Below are 18,767 nucleotides of genomic sequence, written 5' to 3'. Positions count from 1 at the left end.
GGGCGAGAGGCACCCCTGGGCGGAGGGGGGGGCGGTCGGCAGGCCGAGGGGCAGAGGGAGGGTCAACGCGTAAATCTGCCCTCCCAGGGAAGCGCGGCCGGTGAAAGTGAAGGCTGTGTGTGCAATCCTACAGCAACAATTGCTTTGCAGGTGCTCGGTCTCTCGCAGCCTCCATCCCCGGGGAAGCAGGCAACACTCTTCCACGTTCACAAGTTAAGGATGATGCTAGTGAACGTTTTCTTTTCCTGCCTCTCTATATTATCCAAATCTAGACCACATATGCATTCACAGAACAGCAGCTCTTGTCCAATGGAGTCTCCAGGCTTGTGTATTTACTAAGGATAAAATCTCATTTCTGCAATTCATAGCTTGTCTGAAGGCTGGAAATGTCACTGCCCGGCTGCTGCTTCTTTGCAGGGGAATGCCGTTTACATGAAAAAGTGTTGCCTGCACCCTGAGTTACCGTGCTGCACAAACACTGACTGTTTTTGTGGGGCTTCGCTATCCTTGCAGAAGTTAGCCAGGCCTTCATTTGCTGGGCATACATGCCCTGGCCTTCCTACCTGACACCTCCCTGTATGTTGTCTTAGAAACCTCACCCTGAAGAGACAGTCTTCTCCCCAGCAATTTTGAGAATACAGGCATGCAACGTTCGCATGAGCATGACAGGTTGGCTGTGTGGTCATGGAGCTGTTTTTGCAGCATTTCTGGCCATGCGTTGTTAACTCAGATAGCTCAGACCCTTTGGAGAATTCCAAATTCGTGCCGATTTCTATTTCATTAGGTCTTCTCCATTGCTAATCCTTTCACCCTACCACCTCCCATGACCAATTCCTGTAATAGCATTCCAGGAATACAGTTCAGTTTCCTTGACCAGATAGTTAAGTGCAAATGAGGTGCTTCTGAAACTCCCAGAGGATGTCTGTTTATGTCCCTAACCACACCAACACCTTTTCAAGTCAGGTTTGCTGTCACTTGCTAACACAAGCCTGGGACTGAAGCTATTTGAAGTACCTTCAGAATGACCAGATCCATGAACCAGCAGCTGGGCTGCAGGCATCCAAGGGGAGAACAGATGGCAACTGATTTAGTCCATTTTGTTACATGCTATCGTTTACGAAGTGAGTTTTCAGGCACCTGAGGCTTAATCATGCCAAGAGAATGAATGCTCCCAGCGTGAGCAGACGTTAAAGGTACTCATTTCCAGTACCGAACCATTACAAAAAAAACCCTATAGGGGGTTCTGTGAGGGAAGGACTGAAACCCAAAATACAAGGAAGATTATCGAGGAAGTCTTTATTTAACACTTACTGGCTACTTTCTTCATCTTCTCAGTATCTGTGAAAACATGAGGCTGAAGGCTACGTCTGAAAAAAGTGACACCCAAACCACCAAAGAGCTGGGCCTGGGATCTTCAGTCCACACCAAACATTGGCAGAGTTGGGCTGGTGATGCTGCTAGAATAAGAATTTAAACATCTTTCTTCCCACTGCCTCACAATACTTAGTGCCCATGGTGTTCCCCTTCACCCTCCATAGCTGCAGCCAGCACCCCTAGCTCATACCTCTGTTCTCCTTACCTCAGTGGTGTATGTGCTGAGCTATTGTCCTCATTCCGATTTTCTCTAGGACTCTGTTTCTTCTGGCCTCACAAGGGCCTCCAATGGCCTTTTATTTCACAGCAGGATGTTAAGGAGCCTTTCTTTATGCCAGTGTTTTTATACGGGCAATGAATCAAAGGATGAGTAGAGTCTTGACCTATAAAAAAAGTCAAGAGAGATCAGTCTGAGGCCAGGCCCTACAAAATGACTCTGCAGATTCGAACTGATATAATGCCTGCCCCCATCATACTGCCCTAAAGGTTATCTTCAAGGATGTTTGGATCCAGGCCATGTTATTTAGTATTCACAGTCTTCTGACTCACGACTTGACACATACACTGCAGCAAATGAGAGGATATCTGACTAACTGGGAGAGGACATCTAACCTGTATGCAGCACTAAAATGTGAAAACAATAAAAAGGCAGTCAAGGTCAGTCTTGGTACCACAGTTTTGGGGATACATAATTAGAGCAAAATGTTCTGTGAACTTTAAGGCTTCAATTACAATTTCTGAAATTCAGGACAAGGAAGCTGCGTATTAGAGCTTCCCAGAATCAATTCCCCCCCAAGCAAAATGCCCACTGTTTTCTCATGCAGCTGTTTCAGCCAAACTCTTGCCAAGTAAGACTAAGATATCCATTTCTTACCACTCCATGTTTCAGCGTCAGTCAAGCTTTGCACAGAGATCTGTCCCATAACATCTCCTGACAAGCACATAATGTACAAACAAATCCCACTAATTCCAGTGTGTAACCTGCAAAATTAGTAAGACTGGAAGTCATATTCTTGGAATATGACTCTCTATGGTGAAGAAATGTTACCTCAAACACACTCATATTTCTCTGGGCTCAGTCTAAATGCAGGGTTCTCCATGGCCAGCCTATCCCTAAGATTTTTCTTCATGTCTTCCAAGAGAGCAGTCAGGTTTTTTGGGTCTGTCTTTCCCAGGTAGTGCTACATTATCATTTTCCCATATAAGCCTTTAATTTAATTTTTATAACCCAGTGTCCTAGGACTTCTGGAAGGTAATTTTTTTCCTTTACTGGCTCTTGTTCAAATCAACTGATTTGTGACATAAATTTGTGATATTGAACTTTCTGTGATTTTTTTTTTCCTACATAAGGTCAAACTTAATGGAAAAATTGGAAGTATGCCCAATGAAAATCCGTACAGCAGGTGGGCTTTATCTGTGATATATTTTCAGAAAATAAATATTGATTGTTGTTGACATTACTTCTAATTCACATAGGCTATATCTGGATCTTTTCTCCAACTTCACAGGAATTAAAACAGCATGACCCAAAGAACTGAATATCATTCAAAATAACGAAGGATCTCATACACAGCTCTATGGAATAAACAGACCGTTGGTTGTTATGCTCTGGCAAATGTGTAAAGACTGTGTAAAGACAAAATGTGTAAAGAAAACGATATTATTTAATACCTACTATATTGAGGGTTATTGCAAAAAGAAAGACTTGTGCCTTGCCCATTTAATACTTGTTTTAAAATTTTCATTCTTTAGGATAATATTTAAAAATCCCACAAATTTTGATGTGAGAAAGGAAACACCAAACAAGATGAAAGTTCTGTCCATTTCTGTCTTCTCAGGAATACCAAATCTTATTTTTACTTTTTCTGTCGTTATTAATTGTAGGCTGACTCAGGATATGGCTAGTTTCAGCCATGACTGCAGTACAGAGTAGAGATACTGGAGCTCCCTTTAAACGGGCTAGCAGCACAGGTACCTGAAGCAGTGTAGCCATGGCAGCCCAGAGCTCCGAGTGGCCTAATTACTCTGCCAAGAAATAAATGGATACTGGGAATTCCCTGGGGGGAAAAACGGTTGGATTGTTAACAAAAAGAGTTTTCCCCTGAGGCACATTAGTTAAATAGGTGTTAACAATAGCCAAAAAACCTCAAGCTGCAACCCTAGAATAAAAATGCCTTTGTCCTTTGGCACTTCTGATGTCCCAGTCCTTCCAATTCTCCTGCTGTCTATAGAGAAAAATGAAAGATGTGATTTCAATATCTGATGGAAAACCTAAAATAAAGCAAAACAATTCCCACCCCCAACTAAAATCTATACATAAGATCTCCTTAAAAAGAGAAAAATAAAAGTCTCTCCTGGCTGGAAACACACAGAGCTCTCCTGGTGGCAATGGCAAGGTGGAGATGCTCGAGCATCCTGCCTCCATAGGACACACATCAGGGTCAGTCCCCTGAGCTCCATGAGGAGCATGTTCAGACCTGGTGTTTACTATACCTGTAAAAATGGCAGGATATGTATGTATTTAATGGGGAAGACTAACGAGAAGAAACAAAAGAGAGCAAGATTTAGGGGAAGGCAATTTAATTCCATTATCTCTTCTCCCACCAATCTCTCCTCATACACAAGAGTGGACATGTATAGAGGAAGGCGAAGGGGCAATTTTACCAATATGCTTACTTTCTTACAAGCTGAAAATGCACACAGCATTTTTCTGAAAATAGAGCCCAAGACTTCACTAAAATTGCACACACAGTGCTTTATTTTACAAGTTGGATCTATTTATTTAGATTTATAAGCTAAATTACATGAGCAAAATCCATGTTATTTGGCTGGAACTGCCTTTGAGGTCAATGCGAGTTTAACTAGTTTAAGGACTGAGATGTAAAGCCATTTCAGAAAACATACTGGTTTTTCCAGATGGAGACCTTGGTGAGTATTGCCTAATCAGAATCTGTAGGCTTGTGCCCCGTCTGACAAAACACTGTTTGCAGCAGCCATGTGCTGAAATTGCTCTGTTTTGAGGAAATAGAAAGCCAGAAAACTGTGAGTTTGCTGTCTCATAACAGAGGCCAGTAAGTGGATAGTGTGTAGAGGCTAAAAGTTGCAATTTTATCACATTAATTTAAATGTGAAAAAACAACAGGACACTATTAAAATCCAAGCTGATTTTCATTTCCAAATGTTCATATGCTACAACTCAGATATACACACCCCATTTAGACCTAACCAAGATTCTACTTTTCTATGCAGGCAAAGAACCAATAGAGGTGAAAATCCCACAGAGTCACCAGAATGTGATGCCCAATGATGAACAGTAATTACTGCAGCAACAATTCAGCCAGCATGAGTGTCAACGAAATGTCTGCCTTCCCTCTGACTTTAGAGCAAAAAACTGGCTTTGCCTTTGTGGGGATTTTGTGTGTTTTCTTGGGACTTCTAATTATCAGATGCTTCAAAATCTTGCTAGATCCCTACAGTAGTATGCCTTCTTCTACGTGGGAAGATGAAGTTGAGGGGTTGGATAAAGGAACATTTGAATATGCTCTTGCATGAAAACTCACAGAATATCCTGCCTTAAATTTGATGTTGATTTCATTTTGGAAACCAACTGTTGTTACATTTGTTATACATACCTGCATTTTGGAGATATGTTGGTGGCATCCATTTTGTTAAATAAATATTTGTTGCAAACTCAAAAAGCACTTCACGTTGCTTTTATTTGAGGAACAGTGGAATGGCAGATAAGAAATGGTTAACAGCAAAGAAATACTACAATAAACAATTCACTAGAAAGTTATCATGGCCAAAAAGTATTTTAAGAATCAGATGATATCTGCCTCTTCAGAGGAGGATCTCATTTCAACTGTGTCTCATGATAGGCTGGAGGGAAAGGTGAAGGACAAAAGACAGGCTCATGAATGGTGAATGCTTAAGTGGTAACTCCCTCCTCTCCTCATCTGCACAATTTTCTGAAGCTCAGAGACTGTGCTTGTATACTGAGAATACAGAAGTGGAGGACAACAAATGGTTGTGGCTCAGAGGAGGTGCGTGCAAGAGGTGTGTGTCCATGTTGCTGAGATGAGAGTAACAAGGGTTGGTCCATGCACTACCAATAATAAGGAACTAACAGGAAAGCTAAAGATCACATCACTTGCTAACTCACCTCTCACCTTCCAAGAAGAGCAGGTGCTGTACTACTGACTGCGTTTATAAGGAAAGTGTATGTTGTTTCTCCTGTGTGAAACTTTATGTGGTCCTCTGCAAAGAGTGCACAGTTCTATTTGTTCCTGCTCATATCAGAGTATTTTTTTGAGAGGCCTCCCTTCTCCTACTCTACAGCAACAGAAAGTCAAACAGAATTAGTGGAAGGGAAACAAACATCATTAAGGAAATTTTTGATTCTACAAACATTCAGCAATACAAAATATATTACCTGCTCAGAACTCCAATCTAAACCAACACCACCACAGTTCCAGTCCACCAGTGTCTCCCATATCGTTAAAAATTTTAGGTGAAAGAGAAAAAGTAAATATTAGGTAACCAATCTTGCAGTCTAGCTGAATTGGTCGAGGCATGCCAATTTTTTACTCCACTTGGTTATAGAACATGATTCAGTTTAAACTGGAACTTAAATTGTCTGGTTAAAAGCTCCCAGCAGTAATTACACCAGCTTGGCAAAGCCAAAGCAGAGACAGTCATGCTGCATACCCATTTGTACCCAGCCCCCAAAAGGGACAGGGGTCCACAGCTGACTGGAGATCTCTCTACTCTCCAGCCCTTCTCCACAGCTGGTTCTTCTGTTTGTGCTCCTACAACTGTGCACAGTGTATGATCTGGACTGTCAAACTGAAGAATTGGTCTTAGGAGATCCTATCAATGCAGAAGAACTAACAGTGAAAGCAGAGACTCAAATCTGGGTATTCAAGGTCACCCTCATATACACAGCTGTTTAGCAAGTGTGACAGTACTTGACAGAAATTCAATTCCATTTTTAAGAAGGTTGGCGTCAGAATGTTAAGCACTGTCACTTTTGCTAAACAGCTCTGTTTGCAACGAGAAGCAAAGACAAGGAGATCAGTTACAGCAGTTAGTTTCTTTTGCATATATTCTGAAAAATACATAATGTCCCTTTTGCCCTATATACTAGGCAGCCAGTGGAATAGCAGATCTCAAGCGCCATTTGGAACATGAAATACATGATTGTACAGGGAAGGACATGATTCTCCTGTCTGAAGAATATGAGAGGAACAGCCAACACTAATCTACACTGGTCACTTGAATTATAAAACATAAACAATTCTGTGAATGTAAGAGTTTTTAAACTGCTTCAGATTCTGCAAAAGAAAAAATGCCAGACCCTCAGAGATTCAGTATATTGCATTATCCTCATTAATTTAACCACAAAATCAAAGGTAGATATCAATACACTGATTCATGTGATCTGTTATTGCTGGATAGGATCATCCACTGCAGAGACCCGACACTGTCATTCTTTTTACATACACCTAATCAGCACAGCTGAGCTCTGTGCCGTCAGGTTAGAGTGCTGAAGGTACTTAAGTTATCTGGGTTAAATATAGTTCAGTTATCTCTAAACTACACAGCAAACACAGCAAACATACCCAAAGAACCCAAAGACTGTCTTACTACTTTTGTTCTTGACCCAATCTATTGCTGGAAACAATTATCAAATTCCCTTATGATTACAAATCTTCATCATTTCCTGCCCGCCCTTCTCTACACACCTAAAAGACAAGGGAGTCGGTGTTCCCAGAAAGAATACACAGAACATAATTTTTCAAAGGTTTTTCTTAAATATACAGAGTAAAACTTTGAACGGGGTTAGGAGCAAATGGTTCAAAAATGGATGTAGAACAAGGGGACCCACCAATGACTGATCCTGCTGACTTCATTGGAATCTCTTCTGCATAAAATGCGCTGAGCAGAAGCCTGAACTCTTGTTATCTCCGTCACTATATATGCAGAACTGAAAAATAGAGAGATCATGATCTGTGCACAGAATCAGGCATAGCTGGGAGGGAAATGGAGATAACAAAAGTATTTTCAGGCCTCCTTAGAAATTTTGCAATACCATAAACCCAGTAATTGTAATGGATAGGTACATTTGCTGGTTAATAGTTAACAAGCTAGAATGCTTCTCTAAATCACCATCTAGAAATGTTTTGAAGGAGAGGGATTGGATGGTCTATTCAGTATATTAAGCAGGAGAAAAATCTGGCCAATAAGGCTGCGTCTGTAATCCCTCAAAGAGAGGGGACACACTATATGCATGAATAAAAGAGGCAGATTGTCCTTCCCTAAAAACACAGGATTGAATGGTAAGTTAAATTATCCTGAATAAGGTAAACTTAATTATTTATGCATAATGCTAGAATACTAAACACAAAATTAATGGCAAATAACAGTTGAGAAACCTCTGGAAATACACTGTGAAAATCAAAGTATTATTTTCAAGAACAGCAGAAAGGTAAGAGACTTTTCTTTTCCTAGCAAAATATAATATTATGGAAATAAGACAGTGAAATTACAGAATCATTTTACTTGGTAGCAGAAGTCTCATTGTCATCAAAGAGTCAGGGTTTCATTCAGTCATGGAGATGGAAACAAACCTAGTTTCACTGACCTTCATGATAAAAGATTTGTTTTTGCTCCTTCATGCCTGAAGATGAAACACTTCCTTACAACTTTAAAAGGCTGAAGGAAGCAGAATACTGTCTATGATCAGAAATGTGTAGTAGTAATAATAATAATAATATTGATCATCCAAACCCCGTAGAAGTAAACTAAACTAAATAAATGTAACAAGTTGCTGTGAGGGCTTACAAAACATTAAGCAGGAAGAACAACATAAATATGAGGGGGTTATAAAGTGGTATCATAGCAGAGAGATGACAGCAGAATATTATCTATAGCTGATGGAAGCAGTGAGAAAATATGCTTTACCTATATCTCATACTGAAGATGGAGGACATTTGATTATCAGTTCTTCAAATTCTAATTCTGATATGTGATTTTAGAGAAAATTTACATTGTCGAGGTATAAATATTGATGCGGTATTCTATCTTTCAGTGCTAAAGGGCCAAATGCATTTCACAAAATCACTGAGAAATTTAAATTGGAAAAAAATCTCTGGAGGTCATCTAGTCCCACCTCTTATGAAAGCACAAAACTTTAAAAAAATGCATCTTATGGGCTTATTTACCCAGATTTTCAGTTCATATATTCCTTTATATAGGTATACTTTGTTTCTAAAACTTTCTGCTTTTACATAGACTTGCAGAGTTTCAATGCCTAAGCATGGTCTGTTTTAGTCAGTTTGAACAGACCTGGACTTCTACTGAATTATACAGGTCTATACAATCACACTCCCTTATCTCCTTAGAAGTATGTTTCAAGACATATGGATTGCCATTGTTTCAATAGCTCATTTCAGGGCCATCTAGGCCACCCTGTAAGTTGCTGCAAAGGTACTTAACCCACTAAAGGCCTTAAATATAAGTACCCCTTTTGCTCTTGGGGTTTTTGTTTGCTTGCTTTGTTTTTTTGAGGGGGTCTGTGTGGGAAAGTGGAGGTGGGAAGCAGATTGTACAGCTATCATATTTTCACCTCTCTATGGGCTGCCACTCGGAGGGACCTAGACAGGCTAAAGGAACGGGCCAACAGGAATCTCATGACATTCAACAATGACAAATGCAAATCCCACACCTCGGACAGACTAAACTCCTGCACCGTACAGGCTGGGGCCTCACTGGCCAGGAGCAACTCTCCTGGAAGGGACCTGGTGAGCAGCAGGCTACAGAGGAGTCAGGACCATGCCCTGGGAGCAATGAAGGTGAACAGCGTCCTGGGTTGTGTTAACAGGACCATAGCCAGTAGATCAAGCAAAGTGATCATTCCCCTCTATTCAGCACTCATCAGACTGCACCTGGAACCCAGTTTCTAAGTTTGTCTACCTGTCCCCCCCACCTGCCCATGTAAGAAAGATGTTGATAAACTTGTGTGTGTCTGATGGGGGCCCACCAAGACGGTCAGGGGCAGGAGCATTTGCCCTATAAGGAAACAGGACTTGTTTAACCAGAAGAAGAAAAGGCATTAAGGGAACCTAAGCAGCCCCCCCAATACTTACGAGGTTACTGACAAGGCAGAGCCATGCTCTTTACTGAGGTGCACAGCAGGAGCGTGAGAGATGATGGTCACAGAGTGACACACGGAAGGTTCCAACTGGATATACAGGAAAAAAAACACTATGAGAACAATTAAGTATTAGAATAGGCTGACAAGGTTGTGGAATCTGTCCTTGGAGGATGTCAAGACCTGACTGGTGAAAGCCCTAAGTAACCTGATTTACATTAAATGTTCCCTCTGCTTTGAGTGGGAGGTTGGACTAGATAAGCTCCCAAGGTCCCTTCCAAACTGCGTGATTCCGTGACTTGCTACAATTTCTTTCAAACCATCTTAAAGGGTGTTTTGAGTGTACAAATATAAAATTGAGTGTAAAATTCTATGAACTTTCCAATGCCTAGGATTATTGTTAATATTTCTCAATAATTACTACTTTACCATAGTCATTTATTTCCTCCATTATAATTTAGGAAACCCAATGCTATTTTTGGATCTATTTAAGTTGTCCTTCATATTACATTAATGTTATTTACATAAAAAATGAACAATTTGCTATATCTTAATTGCCTGCTCATAAATTGTCTCCATCCTGGAACTACTGAAAACTTAAAGCCTAGCTTTTGTAGTTAATTTAAAAACATGTATTTGATTCAAGCTTTTCATGCAAATTTAATTCTAGACTATGAGAGAAATATACATGGTATCATAATACTTAAGTGGAACAAAAACAGTAAATGGACTTCATGGAATCTTGTGTCATACATCCCTTGTACTGCCTACACTTTCACTGGCTTCAATTAAAGGTTGCGTTATTAAAATAATTACTATTAAAATAATTACTATATTTGAAAATCAATTTTAGGTACTTAGGATCTGATCCAAAGCCCATTTTATATAGATGGTGTTGTGAATCCTCATTTAGAATCCTGCCAACTACACCAATTTGTCGCAAATGGGTGATTTAGATTGCTTAAAGAATCACTGTCAAAGGTATTAGCAAAAGTGGTTTTAATAGGATGTTGTAAAAATGCAACTTAACAAAGTTCGATGGCAAGGTTCACTCTGTTACTGTATGCACAATCATTTGAACAATGATTCAAAACTACCAAGGCACAAATCAAAGTTACCATACTACAAGGTTATGCACGATATCGGTCGCTTACCAAAGATCTGCTGTTGGCAAAAGGTCTCTCTGCCTCGAGGAGCAACCTTGAGAGGCATCCCAGCTCAAGGGAAGATCACCGCCATGCAGCCAGGCTGCTTAGCTGGGAGAGCTCAAAGAAGGCTCACTTAGGATGTCATATTTATGGAATAAAGTGGTTGGCTTGTCAAATTACATGCAATGGAAAAGGCATGCATGAGACTCCTTGCACCCACAACTTACTTTGTTCCTTGATAAATGAGTCTTGGAAAAGCCACTCGCTATTCATGTGTAAATCGCATGATTGGTGTTCCAAGCTCATATGCATCAATGCTCACTGTGTCACTCTGCTCCTCCGTGGGTTTTCAGAGAACAGATTGAAACTAGAGGAATTCTTGGCCTGTTTACGGCTTAGGCCTTTACCTCCTTGGGAGTCTGTACCAAACCACTGCTAGTTTGGTCAAGGGGTTGAGCGCATCCGTCACAGATGGAAACATCCCCACAAACTCAGTCTTTGACTCAACTATTTTTTTACTCAACAAGTCAGTCAGAATGACCGTCTCATGGATATTTAGTGAAGCAGGGGGAGAGCTACGGTGGAAAATTTATCTAACTGTGCAAGTTAATAGAAATGTTTTATTTATATTTTTTATGGCAGAAACGCAGCGGACAACATTAGGAAGACTGCTTAGAGATTTCCGAAAAGATTTCTCAGAACTTTGTTACTCTAAGAGCAAAGATTTCATATGCAACAGCACTAAACCCTTTGCTGTAGCTGCAAGTAACTAGCTGCAGCCACAGAAGAGTAAACGGATCGGTGACCTAAGTCGATAGCCTCCCTGAAGATGTCAATGAATAATTCGCCAAATGTATTCTTGGATCCAAATGCAAATCGATTTCAAGTTAACATAATTAATGAAAGCCATGACAACAATGAAACGTCCCAAGAGGATGTGGGCTCTGACCCACCACATTACGAAGAAACATCTTTTACTGACGAAGCACATAACAGACTGAGAATCAGTTACAGACCAGGAAAAAGAGAATTATATGACAATTTCCTTCAAAATGGGGAGAAAACAGAAGCTAGTTTACATCCCTATGATACTCACACTAAAATGTACTATCTACAAACTTTTGGCCATAACACAGTGGACCCAGTTCCCAAAATTGATTATTATAGAAACACTGGCAGCGTCAGTGGGAATAAGCTCAGCAGACCAAGCTTATTAGAAATTCATGAACAACTGGCAAAGGTAAGTGGAAAGGAAAGATACAAATTTTCTCTATTCCATTTCCAGGCTGTTAATTCTGTTTATTAATATGAGCAAGTCCTTAAATTCATGGACCTCACCCAAGAGAAAAAGAACAAGTAATCACCTATCATATTTCCTTTGGTAGCTGCAGTATGTTTTCTGCCCTGTGCCCAGCTCAAAGCAAAGATTTTTGTTAAAAGATGATAGTAATGTACTTGATTAGCAAAAAAACATGCTTAATCTTGTCTAAAAGTATAAAACTACTGAATCTCTTCCTTTTCACTTAACAGTTAGAACAGCAGATGATGAATGTCAATTCACAATTTAACCAAGCTACACAATTCACACTTATTCTAAACTTGAATTTAACACCAATGCATAACTAAGTTCCACAGATTCCTCTGTTGTATTCATGAATATATATAAGTATTACAAAAAACCTTACGTGCAATAAATGCAATTTCAACTAATCAGAAATCCAAAGCACTACCTGTTTATTGCTGTAACAAACCATTCAAACAGAACAAGGGTGCTGAGGTTGAAAGCGTTTGCTCAGAAGAGGGATAGCAGACAACACTTTTCAGGTACTTATTCAGGTACTGATTCAGTGAACGAATTTATGCTTTCATGCTCATTATACCAGTGAATTTGGAGAGAATTGGAAGAGCCTCTTGAATTACTACATAGAAAGCAGTTATGGTGGAATAATTTGGCTAAATTCCTCCCGATCTATCACATAGAGAATGTTTAGACTTTGCTCATGTAATAGATGGGACTATATCCATGTAAAATACACTCAGGGAGAGAACTACCGAACAGGATACAACTGGCTAACCTGCCTTTAAAAGATTTTCTAGGGCTGTTTCTCCTCTTCCTTTCCGAGTGGACTTACTTTTGGTTAAAACAGTGTAGGAGTTTACTATTGATACATATGACCAGTGGCTTTCACGGAAATAACTTCCCCTAGCAGACTCTTCCTGTTTGCTTTATTTTTTTTCCACATAGGCACTACAGTAAATGAATAACGAAATACCAAAACATGCCCTTTATCATGATAATCCTCACTTTTGTCACTGTCTATGGCTACTTGCCGGAAAAATATACATTAGTCAGGTATAATCTTTTGGAGTTTGCACATTGAAAACTTCCACAGGAAAGAATTTCAGAAGTTGGTAATATTAAGTCTCAAATACCAGATTTTCACTAACTGCTGTGTTAGTGCTTCAGATAGGTAGATAGGTGAATTTTGCTGTCACCTATCTAGATCTTTTAAGGCTTGATTTCCCTATATCGAAGAATCACTTCCATGCAAAATAAATAGTGTGGAAAGCTGTAATGAGAACTTCTGGGGACAGGAACAACTAGATTAAGTATTTTGAAAAAGTTAAACTACTAAAAAACCTACTGCAAAACAGTGGAATAATATGATACTCTACTGACTTTGGTAAAATTCCCCTTAAGCCACAATACCAAGTTCTCTGTAAAAAGCAGAGGAGAGACACAGGATACACCTACTTACAGAATTAAAATCAAACCTTTTTTGAGGTTCTTAATTGTGCACTTGTCAGGGCAGGGCTGGAAAGAAAGATATCACCTCTATAGTCAAACTCAGATTAAATGTGTCAATATGCAGCAAAACCCCCTATTTTTTTTCTGTGTTGGGCAATAGTAATTTAAGAAATCTCCAGAGAAAACATGCTCTCAACACCATTCCACTCAGTTTTACATACTTCTGAGGTCTGAATAATTTGGACAAGCATCTGATTTTTGGATGCTGGTCCAGATCTTGTTCAAACTCCAGTTCTCTGGAGATTCACCTGTCCTAAGGAGGATTAATATAAAGTAAAGAAATCAAGCAAAAAAATAGCCATTAGGAAATTAGGACCTGATTCTTTAGGATCTTATTAGGACAGCTTCCTAGTTTTGGCCTGACTTAATTTAAATTAAGATCTCCACAGACCTGCATAGAATGGCTTACATAGAAAGGAGAAACAGGTTACCTGGGTCATCATTTATTTCCAAAAATGAATGCAAAGTGGATGTGAAAAGGGAAGAATATGAATTTGGTATCCCTACTCATTTGCAAATGTGTAAGCTGCTACTCAAGGGACTAAACACATTTCCATGCCCAGAAGAAACTTCCTCTTAAAGAAATAATTTACTTTGATAGGGGCCAGAGAGGAGAAAAACTGTATTGGCTTTGAGTGTAATGCTGAATGAGCATGTACTGAACATTAGCATATTAAGGGATTTTCAGGTTTGACCATTACCAGAAAATTCAGGGGTTTTGCTGTTGCATCTCTCAGCGGTTTGTTTATTTTAAACAAAATTAGATAAATTTGTTTAGGGTTTTTTAAGGCCTTAAAGAAGATTAAAAAGATGGCAGATTCCATGCCAGAATAAAATGAAGGGAAAATTGCTTCACAGGTTGGGACTGTTAGGGAACAGAAAAGAGCATCACCTAGCTTGGTTGTTCCTAGAGTTTTTCCAGTATCCAGCTTATCCTCTCAAAATAGGAAGGTGAATATCAGAGGTAATGGGATTTTTGTTACACTGGCAACCCACTGTGCCCTTATGTGATTTGTGGCCCTGGTCTGGGAGCCACTAACCACAGCACTGGAACAAATGAGCCACCGTTAGCACGGCTGGAATCTATTCCTGGCTGTCCCATGGACTCACTTTGTGACCTTGGACAAATCACTTCGGTCTACAGAGCTTATTCTGAAGAATAAACAAACATGAGGTCACCAAATAGTAGATTAGTAGGGAAGGGAATTAAGATGGTATGAAAAGGCTGAGCTCGCATCAGGAGGCAAAAGCAGTATGTGCAGCTGGACGGGGTGCCTATCAACCAGCCCCAGCCTGCAGCAGGCTCTCTAGCCACCACTAAGGAAGGGATGAAATGCCACATTGAGTGTGTACGGGGGTTAGAGTAATAGCCCAAGATGCAGTTCTGGAGAAGATGCTTTATTCCTTTTTACTTTAACACTAAAATCTAGGCTAACCACACCATACCCCAAGGCAATCCCACCCACCTTGACCCCAGGTTTTTTGAAACTCAAATTGCTGAAGACAACTGTCCTGTCAAAAGCCTATTGCCAGATTCTGATAAGAACTGACATATGTTTGACTTCAGATTTCTAAACATCACATAAGCATTCCCAACGTGCTTTGATGCTGGGCTTAACATCAGAAGACAAATATTAATATTTAATACATCTTTTTAACATGTAATTTTTCAAATGTCAGAATGTAAGGCAGGCTGAAAGGAACTTCAAATATCTAGTTCCCACACTGCTGGAGTCAAATGTGTGTCATCTTTTAGCAAGACGTGTCAGTTTTTGCACACATTAAGCCACAAAACGCCAATTAAATCCCTAAAAAATTGTCTAAATGCTATTTCACAGCTGATGACTGGTGATAATTACTTGGGCTTAATATTTACCCTACATAAGAAATCATCTAACCTTTCTTCATCTTGGCTATTCTCCACACTTGTTACAGAGACTTGATGAGCTCATCATCTTTAGCCCCAGGAGAGATGAAGACTAAACTGTTCTGAAACAATGAAAGGAAAATGTTTTTTGTTTTTGTTTTAAAAGCAGTTAACTTTTTATTTTGGTAGCTTTTCAAAATGTTCTGTCACTTTTATTCTACATCCTTAATGCATGAATAGCACAGGTACAGCTGCTTGGTAAATAACCAATCATTTACTAAAGCACACCAATTTAAAATGCATTTATGGAAGGTTTAAGGCCATAATTTATGATAATGGCATAAAGAGCACAAATTAATTCAAAAGTACATAGGAAACAACTTGTTTCAAGTACAAGGACCAAACCCTTTTATTTTTTTTCTCTTTGAAATTCTAACCACTGTAGCAAAAAACCCCTCATATTATTCTGCTAATCTTCCTTAACTCACTTTAATAATTTACTGTATTTTGAGCAAACACAGCCATTATTATTTTAGGGTAAGAACTGTCAAAATTATCTAAGTAACTCAGGAGCTCAAAGTCACAGGCTTTCAATAGATCTTGTATTCCCATTTCACGTAGGGCCAAAAGGCCATAGGCACCAAGTTTAATCCATGTCGCAATGTATTATCCAGTCACTTATTTCTCATTTGTGAGCACAATCCTGGATTTACTGTGTCAAAGGCATTCTACAACCTTGCATCATAGTGGCTAGAGCCCTCGTCCATGAGGGGGGAGTCCAAACATGAGCATAAGTGTCATATACAGTTGGTCGTTATGTCTGTTTTGTTTTTGTTTGTTGGGTTTTTTCAAGTCCATGGACAAAATACAGAAACAGCCTTGAAGCTTAAGCAAGATGAAAAAACCTCATATGTTTCACAGAATCACAGATGTTTTCCCTCCTTGACCTGTTTAATTAATCCAGAAATATCTTCCCCCCCATCCAAACCCTAAAAGCATCTTGATTCCTCTCCAGAAGTGACACACGCTCCTGACCCTCTGCCAGGCTATGGCAAGGTACATGGTCCTTCCTGAAGGTCTTTGCAGAGGACCCAGACAATACCTGACAATAGTTAACCTAATGCCAACTCCTTGCAAAACCAGTCAAAACTTTGTACGAAAAAAAAATTAAAAGAAACAAAGCAGCAATGACAACGAATATAAACCTCAGTACCGTGACTATTCAAGCCACAAGAAACATATCATGATACTAAATTGCCTCAAAGATTCTGGGGCAGAAGAGCTGAAGAGATAAAATACAGATTTATATCTGTAACTGGATGTGAACAATCTAAAATTCTGGGCTATTTATTCTGGTCACACCACAAATATGGCAATTCCTAATCCTATCTACTATGGTTATACCAGAGGTGGCTAAACCACAGAAAGGATTATTCATTTACTGCATTATTTATTACATTTCACTGGCATTTCTTTGACTGTTTTCAAGAATATGTTACCTATTCGCTGCTGTAATTATGTTTGTACTTTATCCAACAGGAAACACCAGAGTTCATCACATAACTTTGCCATGCAGCACTCAGCTAGATCTCTTTTCACTAGTGAGCAATTATCCGTTTCTACACTTAGCATTATTCATAAATTGTTGCAGCAGCATGTAGAGGCCAACCACGAGACCCTCATTATATTAGATGCTCTACTAACATATCAACACAACATATATGTTGAATACAATTTGCAATAAAAACAATTTAGTATCAGATAATAATTTACTCTGCTTAAACAATTCTTTCATCTTTTCTCGCTGTTAGCAAGCCCACCTGCTGATGCCTGGTGTAAGCAGAATATTGCACGCTACTCCAGAGACAGTAAAACCTGATCTTCTTTGGAATTCCTTTATTCCATGTCTCTCTTATGGAGCCAGGTGTCCTCTGCTTGGCACAAAAATGTATGTGTTTTCTCTGTGATCCTTCAGAACATAGCCGTGAGCACTGGCTCAGTCGAGAGAGTGGCTAATGGAGAAAGCACCGCTGGAGATGAGACAGCAGTCAGCAAGGAAGAAGAAAACAAAACAGGATTTGTCAAGTTTGGATGGGTGAAGGGTGTGCTGGTGAGAAACTTATCTGCATTTGTAAAAAAATTAAAAGAAAATAAACTTTAAGATTAGCTCTGCAACACTAAGGCCTTTTAAGAAGTAAGAGAGGGAGGTGGACTTGAGGGATGTTTGGGGTGCTTTTTAAAAGCCTGCAATGCACAGTATCACCCCTCTGGTTGTTAACACTACTTTCAACTTTGCACTAATGCAGTATTTTTTGTTTAAAACCTAGGTAAGATGTATGCTTAATATTTGGGGTGTGATGCTTTTTATTCGACTTTCCTGGATTGTAGGTCAAGCAGGAATTGGTATGTATCTTATTTAATATCATTTTCAACAGTGAAAGGGATAAAGAGGATAAACTATACATGATCATGATTAATATATAATCTGAGATGTGCATTTGCATGTTGAACTAAATAATGTTTTCAAATGCTTGCCAGGGTAAAAGATGTTAATCCTCCAAACTATTGGAATTTTCCAGACTCGCAGCCAAATTACTGCTTAGAGGCATAGATCTGTTAACTATGCATATGATCATCACATTTGAATATTTCTAAGCTTTAGTGAAATTTGTATTTAGATCCTGTAACAGATGTAAACTTCATGACTCGGGCCAATTTCTAATATGTGCATACAAAGTTAACCTTTAAGAGTTCACACTTTGCTATCTGTGAATCCCAAACCTTGTCATCTACATATTAAAAACAACGCTTCTTCACACTTTTCTGCAAAGATGAAAACAGAACTGGAAGGAGGTCTCATCTCATCAGGATTTTGTTATTTTTAACTATAGCACAGCACTAGATACTAGTGTACTATGAAACACTAAGTTTTAAAATCTCTGCTACAGCTTTCATATAAATTAACTACGTACACTTCATTGTGTGCTGTATCTTTGATTCTTCATTGTGCAATTTAACTAATCCAAACCCCAGATCCCAGTCCGTGGGAGACTGGACCCCAAGGCCTCCGTCCAGCATGTTGTTGAGCGTTCAATGAAACCAGTGAGGGAGGAAAGTGCTCACAACACTGCAAGAATCTCCAGCAACTAGAAGAGCAGCTCAGTAAGGTGCAACATATCAATAGCTGCTGTGTGGTACAACTTCGTTTTCAGAGCTGCGGCTCTGGGGAAGCACAGAAATGTGAACTGTGATGGCAGTGTCACTCTGTGTTACGTGATCATACAGTCTAGAATAACGGGGCCCTAATCTTTGGCTGGCACCCAGATGTCATAAAAAACAGCAGTCCAAAAGGTGGATGGCAGGTATTCCAGTTTGGATTCTCACTGAATGGAAAACTTCAAGTAGACATGAGCTGGA

At 39.5% G+C, this 18,767-nt stretch overlaps 2 protein-coding genes across 2 annotated transcripts in view; both read left to right on the top strand.

Annotated features, from left to right (window-relative positions):
* Positions 1-4,677: 4,677 nt before the first annotated feature.
* CTXN2 (cortexin 2) lies at positions 4,678-4,926 on the top strand. Its single transcript, XM_009583646.1, has one exon. It carries the CDS (start codon positions 4,678-4,680, stop codon positions 4,924-4,926), a length of 249 nt encoding a protein of 82 aa, XP_009581941.1.
* A 2,773-nt stretch (positions 4,927-7,699) lies between these two features.
* SLC12A1 (solute carrier family 12 (sodium/potassium/chloride transporter), member 1) overlaps positions 7,700-18,767 on the top strand; it is a gene marked incomplete at its 3' end in the record, with an annotated part of 31,739 nt that continues 20,671 nt past the window's right edge. Inside the window, exons 1-4 of the mRNA XM_009583658.1 lie at positions 7,700-7,861; positions 11,317-11,914; positions 17,326-17,460; positions 17,678-17,753. Coding sequence (XP_009581953.1) covers positions 11,504-11,914; positions 17,326-17,460; positions 17,678-17,753 — 622 coding nt within the window. The remainder of the gene's footprint in view (positions 7,862-11,316; positions 11,915-17,325; positions 17,461-17,677; positions 17,754-18,767) is intronic.

The sequence above is a fragment of the Fulmarus glacialis genome, unplaced genomic scaffold (assembly GCF_000690835.1).
Source record: "Fulmarus glacialis isolate BGI_N327 unplaced genomic scaffold, ASM69083v1 scaffold20740, whole genome shotgun sequence".
NCBI lineage: Eukaryota > Metazoa > Chordata > Aves > Procellariiformes > Procellariidae > Fulmarus > Fulmarus glacialis.
This window is presented reverse-complemented; position numbering and strand designations above follow the sequence as displayed.